General features: G+C 58.2%; 1 protein-coding gene across 15 annotated transcripts; it reads right to left on the bottom strand.

Annotated features, from left to right (window-relative positions):
• Positions 1-241: 241 nt before the first annotated feature.
• Positions 242-10399, bottom strand: HMGA1 (high mobility group AT-hook 1). 15 transcript variants are annotated; one of them, XR_014062069.1, is made up of 6 exons: positions 10237-10399; positions 8799-8921; positions 5518-5660; positions 3615-3698; positions 2930-2984; positions 242-1571 (listed from the first exon to the last, which is right to left on the bottom strand). XR_014062069.1 is itself a non-coding variant. In XM_081520026.1 (6 exons), exons 3-6 carry the CDS (start codon positions 5617-5619, stop codon positions 1360-1362), a joined length of 486 nt encoding a protein of 161 aa, XP_081376152.1. In that variant the 5' UTR covers positions 5620-5660; positions 8799-8921; positions 9184-9243; the 3' UTR covers positions 242-1359. The 15 variants fall into 15 exon arrangements, 13 of the variants coding, with proteins under 13 accessions (XP_081376152.1, XP_081376157.1, XP_081376160.1 ...); XR_014062070.1 differs by having other exon boundaries at positions 2934-2984; XM_081520026.1 differs by lacking the exon at positions 10237-10399 and adding an exon at positions 9184-9243 and having other exon boundaries at positions 5485-5660.
• Between the last annotated feature and the right edge of the window lie 5721 nt (positions 10400-16120).

The following is a 16120-nucleotide window of genomic DNA, read 5'->3' as shown; positions in this document are numbered from 1 at the left end:
CTCCTCCGTCCATGGAATTTTCTAGGCAAGAGTACTGGAGTGGGGTGCCATTTCCTTCTCTAGAGGATCTTCCAGACCCAGGGATCAAACCTGGGTCTCCCGCATTGCAGGGAGACACTTTACCCTCTGAGCCACCAGGGAAATCCTAACTCAAGTGCTTTTTCTTCTTCACCCGCTCACTAGATCGAGCCTTGGTTTCTACCCTTCCCTATTCCAGGCACCCACCACAGAAAAGACTCAGTCCAGAAAAGGATATTTTTTTATTCAAGTAACTGCAAATAGGAAACCAGAGGGGAGCCCCAGGCTGGGACAAATAATGGCTACCTCCTCCCTGACGGAACAGGTGGAGAAGGTGGCCCCTACACCTGACAGTCAACAAACACAGGCCCCCCCCTCCCTCTGCTGCAGCATCCTAGGGGCAGGACCCCACCTTCCCTGGGACTGGGGGAGTCGGTACCCAGCCTGCTTTGCTCCAGGCCCCTTCCCCTAAGAGCTTCTTGGAGGAGGGGGACGTGGGCAGAACAGGAGGCAATGAGGATGGACATTTGGCGCTGGTAGCAGCAGCAATGACGGATGTCTAAGAATGAAACATTTAACAAAAAACAACACAACTGTCCAGAGGTAGTTTGTGAACAGAGGAAAGATGGAACCAGAACCTTGGGGGTTGGGGAGGCGCAGAAGGGTGGGAGTGGGCAAGACTAGCTCCTTGTTATTAGTGCCCCGAGGGAAGGAAGGAGGGGAAACTGAGGCCTGGAGCTGAAGCAGACAGGGACGGGGAGTGGCTCCAGCTCGCCGCAAGTGGCTGCTGCAGGGAGCCAAGGCCTCCTGGGCCTCACCTGGATAAAAGGGACTCTTTCCATCATTGCAACGGGATTCCACGGTGAGGGCAAGGTGGGCTGGAGCCTGCCTAGAGCTGGGAGGGGGCTTACATTCCTACTTTCCTTCCTGAGCCCCCAAGAGGGTGGCCCCACCTAGTGTGGGGACTAGGCAAGGTGGGAAGAAGGGGTGTGAGCCACCCCCGGTGAGACACAGGTCAGTCGGGGGGTGGTGGGGGGCATCTTGGGGCGGTCACCCCTCTCCAGTGGCCGCACCTGCTGCCACTACAGTGAAGTGGGGTGTGTCCGAATGAGAGGATGAGATGGGGCTTGGGCCCCTTTTAAGGCCAGGGGAGCCCTCCCAGGCCCCTTAATGAGAAGCCAGAGGGGAGAGGCAGAGGGGATCCCCAAACCGAGAGCCCAGCCTGCAAGGCCCCCACCAGCAGGGAGCAGGGGTGCGGCAGCGCCGGAGCGGCTAAGTGGAGTCAGCTTTGTCCGGGAGGGCGGGTGTGGCGGGTGGGTGAGGGGCCGCTGGGACCTGAAATCAAAGGCCCAGGGACCCTGCGGCGGCTGGTGTGTGGTGTAGTGTGGCGGTGGGCGCACGTGGGGGGTGGGGAGGGCCTGGGGGGCGGGGGCGGCGGGAGCAGAGCGGAGCTGTCCAGTCCCAGAAGGAAACTGCTCCTCGGGAGGGAGCGGGCGGCGCCGTCACTGCTCCTCCTCTGAGGACTCCTGCGAGATGCCCTCCTCTTCCTCCTTCTCCTGCGGGGCAGGCAGGGCCATCAGGAGAATGCCAGGCCCGAATGCCAGGCCCGCCCCCTCCTCTGCTGCCGCCCCCAGAGGCCAAGCTCGCCCCCACCCCCCGCTGCATGCCCGGCCCCTCCAGAAGGGGGATGAGTCAGGGCTGAGTGTGTGGGTGACTCAGCAACCTCCACGGCCCAGTTTCATTCATAAAAAAGGAAGAATTTAAAGGGAGGGGAAAAAAAAAACCACACACACGCTGCTCTCACACACAGCCAGGCCCCTCAGCCCCCAGGCCCACGGGGGCAGGGGGCTCCTGGCAGAGCACAGGGCACCCCCGGGCTCAAGTTGCCGAGGAAGTGACTGGTTCTGGGCTGGGAGACAGCAGCCAGGGAGAGGAGAGGGGGAGGACAGGGGTGGCTGGAGGCTGCATGAGCCCCCTCCCCGGGGGGTGCCGGGGAGCCAGGTGGGAACCAGGCGGCCTCAGCGGCCCGCAGGGGCAGCTGCTGGGTGGTGGAGGGGCCACGGCCGCGGGCTGACCCCAGGCCAGGGCGGGGAGCGAGGGGAAGTGTGCGCCGGCCGGGGCTCACTCACTGGGCGGGAATGTCGGGACACCACACAGGGCCCCCGTGCCAGGCACAAACTCCAAAACAACCCGTTTCCTGTTACTCACTCTTGGGGCCCTGCCAGCACCCCAAGCCCCCCTCAGCCGGTGGTGGCTCAGCTCACACAGCTCGAGGAACGAGCCGCAGGGAGGACAGGTTGCGGGGAGGACAGGGGGGGAGGACAGGGTGGGAGGGCCCCAACTGCAGCGGCGCCCCGGAAGATCTCTGGGCTCAGCCTGCCGGCCGCCGCTCCCAGCTGTCTGGGGGTGGTGCCCCCCTGTGAGGAGCAGTGTCCACGGGGCATCAACCCTCAGCTCCCACCCACAGGGCTCTGACCCACCCCCTCCCCGAGCTGAGCTCCTCTAGTGCTGCTGCTTAAACCTCCCTTCTTCACTGCAATGGGCGGGGGGGTGGGAACGCTACCCTAAGACCTCAAGGGTCACCCTACAAGTTCTGTGAACCAGAAGCAGGGGAAGGAAAGATAGGGACCACCCCCAGTAAGGCAAGGCAGGGCATATGGCCTGGTTTGTTCCCGGGCCCCCGCACTTCTCATGGACACAGCTCTTCAGAAGCCCTGGGCTGAGTGCCAGGAGTCCAGGGGCCCTGGACAAACCCCTTCCCCTCCCCAGGCCTGGGTAAAAACGTGAAGTTGCACCATTGCTGGCCCTGCAGGTCAGGGAGAGCCGTCTCCCTCTGTGGGCGCATGGGATGGAGCATCACTCACTCCTAACAGTCTCCCCAGAAGAGCCGAGCTGCCTCTGCCCCAATCACCTACCAGTTTTTTGGGTCTGCCCCTTGGTTTTCTCCCTGGAGTTGTGGTGGTTTTCTAGACGGTCAGAGAAAAGATCCAGTAAGTCAAAAATGTCCTTCATGGAGCCCACCCAATGCCCAGTGCCCCGGATGGTGAGGCAGAGCAGGGAGGGGAGGACCCACCTCACTGCAGCCTGGGATGCCCACCCCGCAGGCCCACCCGAGTCCAGCTGGTGATGACTGGCCAGCCACACCGCCCCCCACCCCAACATACACACACGGCCCCCCACTCCTCCTCCACCCATGACTCAAGAGGATATGAGTCGTGTCTTAGAAAAAATAAAATAAAAAACAAAACAACTTCTCTGAAAGGCTGATGCCACTATGAATCTGGCCCCCCTCCTTCTTCCTGCAGGAGCCAGGGGACCTCCCGCAGAGAAGGTGACAGTCTCAGCCCAGGGCGGAGCTGCCCCCTTGCTCCTCCCTCCCAGCTTGCCTCTCCAGAGCAGGAAACCTGCTGGACACCTGACTTCCCCACTCTCCTGGGCAGGCCAAGGCCCAGAAATGAGACCTCAGTCACTGCCCCCCTCGCCTCCATTGGCATAGGCCCGTCACCACCCACATGCCAGAAGCAGGTGCAGAGAATGAGGACAGACCAGACTCCCCATGGCTGCTGTCAGGGCCGAGGGCCCCCCACAAACCTCACCCGGGTCTTGGCGGCACCCTTGTTTTTGCTCCCCTTCGGTCGGCCCCGAGGTCTCTTAGGTGTTGGCACTTCGCTGGGCTCCTTCTGCAAAGACAGATGGGACAGTCAGAGACGCGGAAGCCACCTGTCCCACCCCTTTCAGGACGGAGCCCTCTGCCCTAGCCCAGCAGTGGTCTGCCTGCCCCCGCTCCGGAATCCACAGGAACCATGGCAGGGAACCCTTGGGATTCAGGTTCTCCATCTGACTTTCTTTTGCAAAGCCTTTTCCCTAGCTTCTCTGTGACAGCAAAATGACACGACACCAGAAGGCCTCTGGGAAGGGCGTTGTGGGGGCAGAAAGACACGCGGCCACTCTGTCCACACCCCAGCTCAGCCTCTGAGCAGCTCTCAGATCTTGGGCCAGACACTTAACGAAGACAGGACAAATCTCCAGCACTGGGCTGTGATCACTGCCCACCCCACCCCCACCTCCGCCAGAAGGCAGGGATGCAGAAGAGGGGAAAGGATGCCCCCTTCCCCTAGAGGGAGCCCCCAGCTCTACCTGCAAACCAGACTCCCTCCAGGTTACCTCCTACGGAGGAGTTATGTCCACATCTTGGAACCCCAGAGACCCCGGCCATTTGGGCCACTGAAATTTTAATAAACCTGAGATCGAATAAAAAGCTGCTACATAATGTGCAGAAGCCAGGCAGTAAAGGCACATAAGCAGTGGTTTCCCAGGGCGGCTGCCCATGGGCTGTTCATCGCCCAGTAACCCCACACCCCTTCTCTGACACCCCTCACCCACAAGCCCACAGGTGGCAGGGGGAGGCCAAAGGAATCGGACTAAGGGGGTGACTTCTCCACACGTGAACAGGGCTCTGAAAGAGGCAGAGGAATTCCACCGCCTGTGAGACTCCTCACCGCTCCTGAAGAGCGAGTACCAACATCCCTAGTGGGGGCGGGGAGGTGCCTGGGGCCTGGTGGACAAGGATCAACTTCAGTTCCTTTCCCCTTCTCTCCCTCAGCAAGGGGAAGGAACGGGGCTTCACCCACAGCTGCGCCCTCATGTGGGGACAGCTGCCTCTCCACCAGGTGGCCCACACAGCCTGACTGGCCAAGCTCCCTGGGGTGCCCAGAACCAGGGCTCTGAGTCACTCTGCCACCAACTCCCCAACATCTTAAGCTTTCTGGGCTTTTACAGAACCAGGCAAAGCCCAATGCAGGGTCACTGAAGGAAGCCCATGAACAGGTGCTGGCCCAAAACTATTATTGCCCCAGGATGAAGAACTATAGAAACGGACAGTAAGTATTAAGTAAATTAACAGAGTACTATCATTCATGCTGCTGGGCTTACATATGTAAACGTTCATGTTTCTATAATTCATCTTTGTTGTTGTTTGGTCGCCAAGTCACATCCAACTCTTTTACGACTCCACGGACTGTAGCCGGCCAGGCTCCTCTGTCCATGGGATTTCCCGGGCAAGAATACTGGAGTGGGGTGCCATTTCCTCCTCCAGGGGATCTTCCTGACCCAGGGATCGAACCCGCGTCTCCTGCTTGGCAGGCAGATTCTTTTACTACTGAGCCACCACACTTCAATACGCTGGTCTACAATGGACTGGAAATACAGGGTGAATGGTTTACCAGTGTAAGCTCTGGCCTACATGACTACAGGCTCACTCGGGGCTTGAACATCCTGGCTCAGGTTCAGCACTCCCTTGGGCCACACTTCTCTCCTGGGGTCTCGGGCACCAGGGACGCGTGTGTGGGGAGAACACAGATTTATAAGAATGATGCCGCACCCTGCCAGTCCTGTTTTCACCTGCCAAGATGCCTGGCACCTCCCTAGCCCAAAGAGGTAAACCGAGGCGCAGGTTTGGACACCCACCTGACTCCCTACCAGCGCCGTCCCGGGACTCACCGGAGGCTGCTTGCGGGGCCGGCCCCGCCCTCGCTTCTCCGCACCGTCCTTCTCCTGCTTGGAGGCCAGGGGCTGGCTGGACTTCGAGCTCGACTCGCTCATCTTCCCGTCAGCACAGCAGGTGAGGAGTGACGGCTGGGATGCTGGGAGGCGGGAAAAGTGTTTCAGATAAAACTTCTTGCGTTAGCCACCTCCAAACCCTCACCACTCCCGCCCGCTGGAGAAACGCCCGCCCGGCAGGAAACTGCCTGCTCCCAGGGATCCCCAGGACTCCCACCCTGGCCTAGGGTTGTCTGCCCAGCCCAGCGCAGGGTGGGGCTAGGCCGTTGGCCCTAATCAGCACCTTATCTCCTGCTCAGAAAGGCTCTTTGTCACCCTGCCACCCCCACTCTTGGCCGGGCTCAAGAGCGCAGCCAGCCCAGACCTGGCCGTGGGTGAGGCCACCCTGGCTAAGGTGTGGGTGAGATGGTCCTGCTGCCAGGGCCCTCCCCTCCACGATGCTGCCCCCTTCTCTTTTAAAAGCAAGCCGAGCCTGGGTAGCTCGCAGGGAACAAGAGAGGAGAGGTAAGCAGGGAACAAGCCCTGCACATCCATCTGGCAGCCATGCCATCAGTCCCTGGCCCACGCTGTCCACAGCACTGCCCAGGGCCCCACCAGCTCTTTCCGCTTCTTTCTCCCTGGGTTAAACCTGGGAGGGTCAAAGACGCGGACAATTTGGGAAATGGCGGCTAAAACCGAAGTGGGTGAGGTGCAGGGAGAAAAAGAAACCACCCAAAGCTGAAAGGGGAATCTCCTCTTCCCCCTAGCCTGCTCCCACCCACCTGGAGTCGGCGGGGATCCTTCTCTTTGATGCCTCCTGACACGAGGGGCAGGGACTTCTCCAACTGAGAGGGAGAAGATGCTAGCTGACCCCCTGAAGCCCTAGAAGCGCTGATCCTCAAAGCGCCCTGGTCCTTTTCTAGCATATTCCCTCTTCTTAAGAGGACTGTTTGGATTTAATCAGTCCTACAAACATAGAATCACGTAAAACCGCCCTCTGCAAGGGGCACCTGCACCTGTATTTGGAAGTCTCTTCCGGAGGCTGAGCAAGGGCAGCAAGGGGCCCCCACCCCTATCCTCCCAGTTATTACCCCCAAGTTACAGACAGATGTGTCCTGGGAGGCTGCCCTTGGCGAAGGGTGGGCCCAAGTGGCTCCACTTCCAGAAAAGCCCTTCAACCTATAAAATGGGGGTAATGATGCTCCACCTGTCTCGCCTACCTCTGCAGACTGCAGCAAGAATCAAACCAGGTAAAAGTTAAAACACTTAAACAACTGAAAGGTTCATTCCAATCAAAATGAGAACTAGAACATTTGAAAATGACTCTCCCTTTTCAGATTCAGACTATTTCCAATTTTAACCCAAAGAGAGGAAAGACTGGTTTTTTTTGCAAACTTGTGATTGTTAAGAGGGGCCTGAGGCCCCTGATCCTCAAGTATTGAAATGCTCCAGACGGCGAGATCGTCTGGTAATTATTCCATTTCATAATATTTCAGACTTGAAGACCCTTTTAAACAAGGTGGTTGGTGATTTATCCTGCTCCATCATTAGTGGCTTGGCCTGCTCTGTAATTACAGGCAGTGATTAGAATCTTACATTACACCACAGATCCCCCTTCAAAACTAAACATCAAAATTAATCAGCTAAATGAGCGCTGACCTCACATGAGGTTTGCTGGAGGCCCCCTCCGAGAGGGGGTTCTAGTTGGGCGAACCAGCCTCTAATCCCAGAAGGCCCAACCCAGCCCAGCCTGTCTGGGGACCCTGTTGAGTGCGTCTGGTGTTTCCCCCACTTCTTGCTGCTGGGGACCCTTGAATCTGCTCACCCCCACCCCAGATCCAGGCCTCCATGAACTGAATTAAGGCCTGAGGCCCTCTTTGGTGAGACCAACAAATGCTTGTCTCTTCCACCTGTTTCTGAACATCAGGGAGGCCTGGCTTGGTGAAGCCACGTTTGAGGCCCAACTTCAATTCAATCGTCGGTAATAAGCCCTTTCGGGCCTCAGACTTGTCTCCTCCACACAATGTGGGTTCCACAAACGCTAAGGCAATCCGTGGCCATGACTCTAGGAAATCACCATGGGGCTGCCTCGTTTCCCCCAAACAAGTAGCCTAGAGGAAGGGTTGCTGAGGTGCCCAAGGTCACAGAGCAAGTTGGAGTGGGTTCCTAGCGACCCTTCTCGCCCGCCAATTTCCTTACCCGCCTGGCAGCTGGTAAAGCCACTGTCGCCCCTACTCCAGACCCGGGCCCAGGGTGACTCTGCAAGTGTCTGCGCCCGGCCGTTGCAGGTCGGCCGGAGGGACGAGGGGCCGGAGCGCGCGGGGGGAGGGGCGCAGGCCGCGGGTGCAGGCGCGGGAAACCGGTGCACCCCGACCGCATGCACCGCCACGAGGGTGCACCCAGCCCCACTTCCTGCCAGAGGGGGCACCCAAGCCCGCCTTGGGGCAGGAAACCTGGCGCGCGCGGGGGAGAGGAAAAAAGCCGCCTCCCTCCGCGCCCTCCCCGCAAAATAAAAGCCCCAGTTTAAAAAAAAAAATGAAACGGGGAGTCAAAGGGACTAGTTCCAACAGAGCCCAGCAAAGCAGAGAAACCAGTTTGTGGGGGCGGAGGGCAGGCCGGGCCCCAGGGGCTAAAGAGGCGCAGGCCGGGCCAGAGGTGGGGTCGGGGTGAAGCCCCAAACCCAGGCCAGGGAGTCGGCCTCGGCTGCGGAGCGAGCGCCGGGATAAAAGGCCGAGCCCGGAGTTCTGGCCGAATTGCGGGGTTCCCGCCCACCACCCCCCACTTAGAGAACTTCCCCAGGCTGCGGGGCCGCCCGGCCCCCGGCTCTCCCGCCGCGCCCCAGCCTGCCCCTCTCCCCGCCCCCACGGCACAGGCCCGGGCTCGGGCTCGGGCTCGGGCGGGAGCGGCGGCCGCGCGAGGTGCACCGAGAGCCGCCGGGTGCACGACTCGCGCTCGCCGCAGCCGCGCGCCCCCTCCCCCACCGCGCGCTTCTCCCGGGTCCCCGCCCCCCGCACGGCGCCCGCGGCGCGGGGGCAGGGGTGCGGGCGCCCTCCCCGCGCCGCCGGGCCCCGCCGCCCGCCGCCCGCGCCGCGCGGCCCTCCCCCGCCGGCGGCTCGCGCAGCCCCGGCCTGGGAATAAAGCCGGAGGCGCGCGCTGCAGCCCCGGGGCGGCTTGCAGGAGGGGGCGGCGTGCGGCCGCGGCGCGGGCGCCCCCCTCTGCCGCCGGCCCCGGGACGGACTCACCGCGAGCTCGGCTGCCGGCCTGCGGTGCGCGCTCCGAGCTGCCGGGAGCGACGGTGCTGGGCGCTGAGGACCGGCCTGGCTCCGCCGCCGCCGCCGCCGCCGCCGCTGGTAGCAAATGCGGATCTGAAACCGGGAGAGAGAGCAGAAGCGCTCAGAGGCCGCCGCCGCCGCCGCGTGCTCGCCGCCCTGGCCCCCGCGGGGTATTTATATGTCACATCCAGGCCGAGGGGGGTGGGGGCACAAAAATATTCCACCTCCCCCGAAGGATGGCGAGGGGCAGGAAGCTAGGCACGGCCCGTGCGCGGCCTCAATAAATAAATAATTTATTTAAATGATAGATATTAAAAAAAAAAAAAAGGAGCCACCGGAGGGGCCGCGAACTCACGCCTTCTTGGAGCCGCGCCAGGGCCAGAAATAGCCCGGGCTCGGAGTCCCAATTAGAGGAGCGCAGCCCCGGCTCAGGGGAGCTTAAAAAGAGCGACCCAGGGGCACGGGGGACGGGCCCGCCCGCGCCAGCCGTGTCACCGGGGGGCGGGGCCATGCAAATGAGCCTGGGGATTTAAAAGGGCGGCCGCCTGCCGCCGCCGTGCGGGTGGGTGCTGACGACGGCGAGGGCCGTGCGGAGACGGGCGTCTGGGGGCGGGCGCGCAGGGGGGGCCGGGCCGGGGACCAGAAGCCGCGGCCCCCTCCCCGCGGTCCTGGGCCGGCAGACGTGGGGAGCTGTTGAGAGGGGTCGCCAAGAAGCCCTTCGCAGGCGGTGGGCGTCCGCATTGCGTGGAGTGGGCCCGCGGGAGAGACGCCTCTGGGGCCTTCCGGGCGTGTTAGGCCTGGCGCCCGCGGGCGCGTGAATGTGCGCGGGCGCCGGTGCCTGCGGGGGTCTGCGCGGCCGCCGGTTGGAGAGTCCCGCGGCCTACCCGCCGCCCCCTTCGCCTAGATAACGCGGCTTCTTAGAGTTTCCCCTGGGCGGACAGGTGTCAGTTTGTGCATTTCGGTGCCAGCCCGTGTGTGGCTGACTGGTGAAATGCAAGGTCTTGTGAAACTCGAACGTGAAACTTGTGAGCTCCAGAGTTGAGATTTAATGGGTCCGAGTGAACCATAATCAAGGTGCGGCCTTCACGCGAGGCAAACGATTGGCTCCTCTTCAGGTAAACCTGAAGGGAGGGCTCATTCCTTTTAAGTGACCCGGATGGTGTTGTGGAGACCAACGGTCCCACTGGCTGCCCTGGCCCCTTTCGCTGGGGCTTTTTATTTTTTTAAAATAAAGCGTGAGCCGGTGGTCGCCTGGAAGCACTCTGAGGGCAAGGAGTGAGTCTGCGCACGCTGTACCCGCCACGCCTGGCGCCACAAAGACATTGCGCGAACGAGGAGGCAGCCCAAGCGGGAAGATGGCGGGGAGGGCGCGCCCTGCAGGCCGGGCCCGGGGTCTTCTTGGGCGCACCTCCCCGCCCCTGGTGCCCGAGGCGGCCTTTCCCAGCTGCCTGTGATGCAGGGACTCGCAGTGCGGCCCAGTGACACACGGCTGTGACTCATGTTTCTCGGTGCTCCCCTTCCTCCCGGGTCGGCGGAGGCCCCTGCTCAGCCCCTTCTTCAGGGGGTGATCCGGCACGGGAGGGTGGGGGAGGGTGGGGGAGGGTGGGGGAGGGTGGGGGGGGTGGGGGGACGCCTGGAAAACCCTGAGCCCAGAGTGGGGGCGGGGTGGGGAACCGGAGGGGCCGGGCCTCCTAGTTTCAGGAATGTCTCAGGAGTGTTTCCGGTGGGGGTGGGGGGCAGGGCCGGGCTGGGGGCAGCACGTGCTCGGCCGGGTGGGGGCGGGGACGCCAGGGCGGGAAGGCGCGGGGCCAATGGAGTGGGCTCAGGGAGGAGGGCGCGGGCCCGGGCGGGGAGCGGGCCGGGAGGCCGCCCTCCGCGCGCCCGTCCCCCGCCCCGCGCCCAGGTGGAAGGCTGGTCCTGAGAAGTCCCCGGGCTGCCCCGGGAGGGGAGAGGAAGTCACCGAAGGGCGGCTGAGGGAGAGGAGGGTGGAGGGGGAAGGCGAGGGCGAGGCTGGGGGAGGGGCGGCCTGCCCCTTTGTGTGGAGCGGGGGTGGGGGTGGGGCGGGGTGGAAGGCGTGCCGCTCCTTCCGTCTTTGTGCCTGGCTCGCCAAGCCAGCGCTTAGTAGGCCGTGAGTCCATTTGGCTGGAGGGCCTTGAGTTGCCAGTTCGAGAACTTCTGCGGCGTTGAGTGGAAGAGCGAGCCTCCAGCCCTTACCTTACCCGCCTGGGTCACAGGTCCCTGCCGGCCACCCGGGCGCCCACGCCTCGGCCTGGGAGAGCTCCCCCAGAGCCGGTATGCCCCGACCCATAGGCAGCCCAGGCTTCTAGGCCCGAGCTCCCAGGCTAGCCACCTTTCCAGGCCCCTCCGCTCGGCGCCGCTAACCTCTCCCTGGCCTGGGCGGCCAGTGGTGGCCCCTGAGAGGGAGGGAGGTGGGGAAAAGGAAGAGAGCCTTCCGCCTCGTCAGGGCTGTGGGAAAACTTGGCCAACTTTTTGGCCCACTTCTAAACGAGCTGACTTGATCTTATTTTTCCTACTCTTATTTCCTCCTCATCCTGACTTCACCGACTTGTTACCTTGTATTATGTCTGTGTGTTTTTATAAGTCACCTCAAACCCTCTGAAAGGAGGCAGGCATAAATAAATACGTAGGCAAATATAGTAGTTTGTTCCTCTCCGGGATTACCCACACCCTTGAAATCCAAATAACTCTACCCACTGACCCCCACCTCCATTCTTTATGGATTGCACATGCGCCAAATTGACTTCCTTTCTTTCCTCTTTCAATAAGTAGTTATTAAGCAGAAGGATGAATGACAAGAATAAAGATGAATAAGACAAGTCGTAGTCCTTGCCCCAGCGAGTTTCCTGTGCAGAAACATCTAGAGGAACACAATCCCAGAGGTGCTGTGAGGAGAAAGCATTCAGTCATTCATTCCATATTTATTGAAGGCGTACTGTGCACCAGGAACTAGTCCAAACTCTTAGGGTAGAACAATGAACAAAAAATGTTCCCTGCATTCTTGAAACTTGAATTAGGGGGTTAGGTGCTTAAAGAGACACTTAGCAGGTGCAACAGGAGGAAGGATGGGAGCTGAGGGGTTAGGGGGTAGGTGCCAGGGAAGCCTGGAGGAGATGGGCTTGTGCAGGCTTTGATGGGATTTGGTAGGTGGGGGGCCAGGGGGAGCAGGCTGGGAGAGGGGGCTATTCTAGGCCTGGGGCATCCACCTCTTTGGTCAAGGCCTGAAGTAGGCGTCCCAAGGGAATTGGTCATACCAGAACCAGTCTTCCCCACAGGAAGCATTTTCTTACCATCCGACTTAGATTATACAGTTTTCACAAGGACAACCCAATGAACTTCAGTGAACCCAACAAAAATGTCCAGGGAATGGGGAATTCGGGTCAACTTTATTTTTTGGGACAGCTGAAGGTTAAGCTCATTTTCATTTGGGCTGTTGAAATTCTTCCTAACAAATGTTCTTTCCTTGCCTTACTAGTAGCAGGGCCTGGTGATCTCTCAGTTGCGGCTTGGAAATGCAGAGGTTTTGGTAGGTTGGGGTTTCTCTCAGTATTCTCTGGGTATTCATGGCTTAGTTCATCTCTGCAGTCAATATATTTCTGGAGAAGGGAAAGGCCACCCACTCTTCTGGCCTGGAGAATTCCATGGACCGTCGTATAGTCCATGGGGTTGCAAAGAGTCAGACACAACTGAGCGACTTTCACTTTACCTCTTGCTTCTGAGTCAACAGCAGCTCTTAGGAGAGTAGAGGAAAAGACAGTTGTGATCATTCCATTTAGTGACTGGGTCAGTGGAGATTTTCCAAAAGGCATGGGGATGAGATGTGATGTGATGATGACATGTATGTTCAGCCCTCCAAGGAAGATAGATGGGAGGAGGTGGGCAGAGGACGAACAGGAATTACTATTGTTCAAACCAGGATACTTTTTAAAGTAAACCTTTTCCTGATGAAAACTACATACAGAAAATGCACAAATTCTTTATTCAGTCAATACATTTTAATAAAGTGAGCACCCTTGTGTCCCCAGCACCCGAATAAAGAAACAGAAATCTCCAGCTCCTCGTCACAGTCCCAACTTCTATTAGAATCCTTTGGTTTCACCTTCCAGGTGTATTGTATGGAAGAAATCATGTTAGGTATTCCTGGTTTCCTTTACTCAACAATATGTCTGAGATTCATTCACGTCATTGCACACGTAGCTGCAGAAAGTTCATTATCACTGCTGCTAAGTTACATGATGTGAATGTACCACAGTCTAGATATCCACTCTTGCTGAAGGACATCTGGATAGTTTCTGGTTTGGGGCTATTACAAGTAGTGCTATTGCGAATGTTCTAGCGTATGTCTTGGTGAGTATATGTGCAAACTTCTGTTGGGTCCACACCTAAGAGAGGAATTCCTGGATCATAGGATATGTATGCTCAGCTATTAGAGACAAGCAGAGCACTTAAGAGCAAAAGGAGGTACTATTAATAGTTGTGACTAGACTGGGGGCGTGAACCTAACCTGGCCGCTTATAGCTGGGGTTGACCTCGACCATATCAACAGGATTGGCCTGGGTAACCCTGATATCGGGTCACCCTAGTGCACAGTGACCACTCTCCTGGAGAGTCACCCAGCTAGTAGTACATCTGGTCATCTGGCAGGATCCGGCCTCCAGGCCCTGCTGACCACAAGCTCTGCTGCCAGGAAGCCTGGCAGGCCCAGAGTGGGAGGAGGGCCTTTTCTGCTTCCAGCTTTCAAGGGAAAAACTCTCCAATGAATAGGAGGGCCCAGGAGACAGGCACCTCTCTGCCCCCTGTCCTGAGCCAGCAGGCCACCCTGCATGGCCCCAGGACACCATGAACTTCATCAGCTGCCTATTTCAGGGCCAGAGCCCAGGGAAGCCCAGCTCCTCTCCAGCCTTGGGAAAAACCCTAAGGAAAAGGGGGAGCTGATGAGAACATACTAAACGTTTATGTTCTCTCAGAGCCCTCAACCCCCTACCAGCCCAGTAATGCTAGTGCCCCCATTCTCCAGGTGTTAAAACCAAGTCTGGGGGAGGTTAAATAGCTTGGAACTCCACCACTTGCCTCTCCACTGCTTTTTCTCCCACACTGAATAGGCTTGCTACTTTCTCTCAGCCTGGGCAGGTAGGAGATGTGGTCTTGAACAAGGTAGCTCCATTCCCTGTCCTCAAGGAGTTTACTTTGAATAAGTTGGGGAGACAGACAAGTACATGGCTTCATCAGTGTGGTACCCGCTGTGAGGGGGAACACAGGACAGGGGCCCAGAGTGTGGGTGGAGCATTCCAGGAGGCCTTGGAACCAGGTGTGGGAGGGAGAAGGGCATCTGATATAAGATGGGCTTCGGGCTCTGACATATATAGTGAACTGGCATTGGGCATCCCTTCCCACACTCCTTTGAAACTACAGTTTGGGATGTGAATTAGCTTCCCCTTTGAAAGAGTGAAATTGGAAAGGAGGAAGCAAGGGGAGGGGAGTCTTGCTGTGTGGGTTGTGGAGATGCAGGGTTTTCAGCTTCGCATCCGGCATCCAGCCACCAGCTTTGTGAGGTCAAAGGCAGGGGTAGTGGCAGAGGGGCCTTCTGCCCTGGAACAGAACTCAGCCATTCAGGTGGGGCCTCCTGATTTTCCTACCCCCATCCCCCAATCAGGACAGAGGCAGGCAGTTCAGTTTGTATTGTTCTAGGAGACTCAGCGGAGAGCTGGCTCCTCCAGTTTTTCCAATGATTTTGTAAACACCTAATTCCCAGCATTAAATATTAAATCTTTCTGCCTAAAATGTAAGGCATGTCCCTCCTCTGCTCAAATCCTCCAGGGGCTCCTGTCTAACACAGTGAAAACAAAGTCCTCACTAAGGCCCTGCAATCTGTTGCCTGCATCCACACCCCTGTGCCTCTCATCTCCTATCTGTGGTTCTGTTTCAACCACATGAGCCTCCTCAATTGTTCCCCAGACCTGCCAGGCATGAGGTCACCTCAGGACCTTTGCACTTGCCACTCCCTCCGTCTGACACACTCTTCTACTAGACATTCTCAAGGCCTGACCTCTCAGTGCCTCAGGTCTCAGGTTCAATATCACCTGTCCATGCTATTTAAAATTGCACATCTCCCCCAGCAACCCCTCACCCACTTTACCATGTTTTTTTCTCCCATTTTTTCTCCCTTGTAACACCAGTTTCTAACATGCTATCTAATTAACTTTTCTATTGAACTGTTATCAATAAAAGTGCTATGTATTGCATTTACTGTCAGTTCTCCCCACTGCAAGGCCAGCACCATGAAGGCAGGGAATTTTATCTTTTGTGTTCACTGGGTATCCCCAGGGCCTACCTCAGTATTCAAGTTCAAAAACTGTTGAATGAAGAATGATTAGAGGCCAAACCACAGGCCAGCAGTTCAGGAATCTGTCCTCAAACTTCAAAGCAAAGAAGAGGACAAGGAACCCAGCAAGTCATCATGGGAGTGATACAGTGGCCCACAGGGAATGAGACAGGGCTTCTCCACCTTACGGAGATACCTGGTTTTTGTCTGAGTAGGTTAATGTTGCTGTATCATCATCACGTGATCTGAGCCCAGACTCATTTCTACTGGGCATTACCTTCGGATTTTATAGTTTGCCACCAATCGTGGGAAATTTTCTTTTTTTTCCTCTTTGGTCTCAGGTTTAGTCAGGAGCTGGCAGCTACCTGACAACCATCTTGGCCTTGTGGCTGGGCAGACTGGCTGGGTTGCTTGTTGGTGACTGGGCAGTGGTGGCAGCTCAGCGGCCTGGGCTCTGGGAGAGGGTAAGGTGTACCTTACCTGGAACAAAATAGTTTCCCTTTGGTCTAAGGTACTTTCTGAGAATATCCACTACAGCCAGCTCTACAGGTAAAATACCACCAAACATTCTGCCACCTCCCACTCAGGAATGACTGAAAACACAGACTTTAAAGTCATGCAGCCTGTGAAAGCCCTGTGCACATGAGCCGGTGGAAGGAAGTGGGAGAGCAGCAAGGGCAGGCCTGACTCCCTTCTCTGTGGGCTGGACAAGTCTCTGAGGCCCTGGAATGGGTTTGTCTCCACCCCCCACCCCACCTCCCACCGCCGCGGGGGGCTGGATGTCCTCTTCAGCTCCTCAACCAGCTGTGGACCTGGGAACTCACATCCTATGGCCTCAGCCACCTGTTCCCGCCCGTGGAATTCCAGAATCCCGCTTCTGGAATAGACTCTAAGGTTTCAGGAGTCTCCAGTGGTCTTTGACTTGTTTCTCTTGTCTCTATTTCTTGCTTGC

Source organism: Giraffa tippelskirchi, chromosome 8 (genome assembly GCF_054371585.1).
Source record: "Giraffa tippelskirchi isolate mGirTip1 chromosome 8, T2T-mGirTip1v1.2.pri, whole genome shotgun sequence".
NCBI classification, from domain to species: Eukaryota; Metazoa; Chordata; class Mammalia; order Artiodactyla; family Giraffidae; genus Giraffa; species Giraffa tippelskirchi.
Note: the sequence above shows the minus strand (reverse complement) of the source record. Positions and strands in the feature narration are given on the sequence as shown.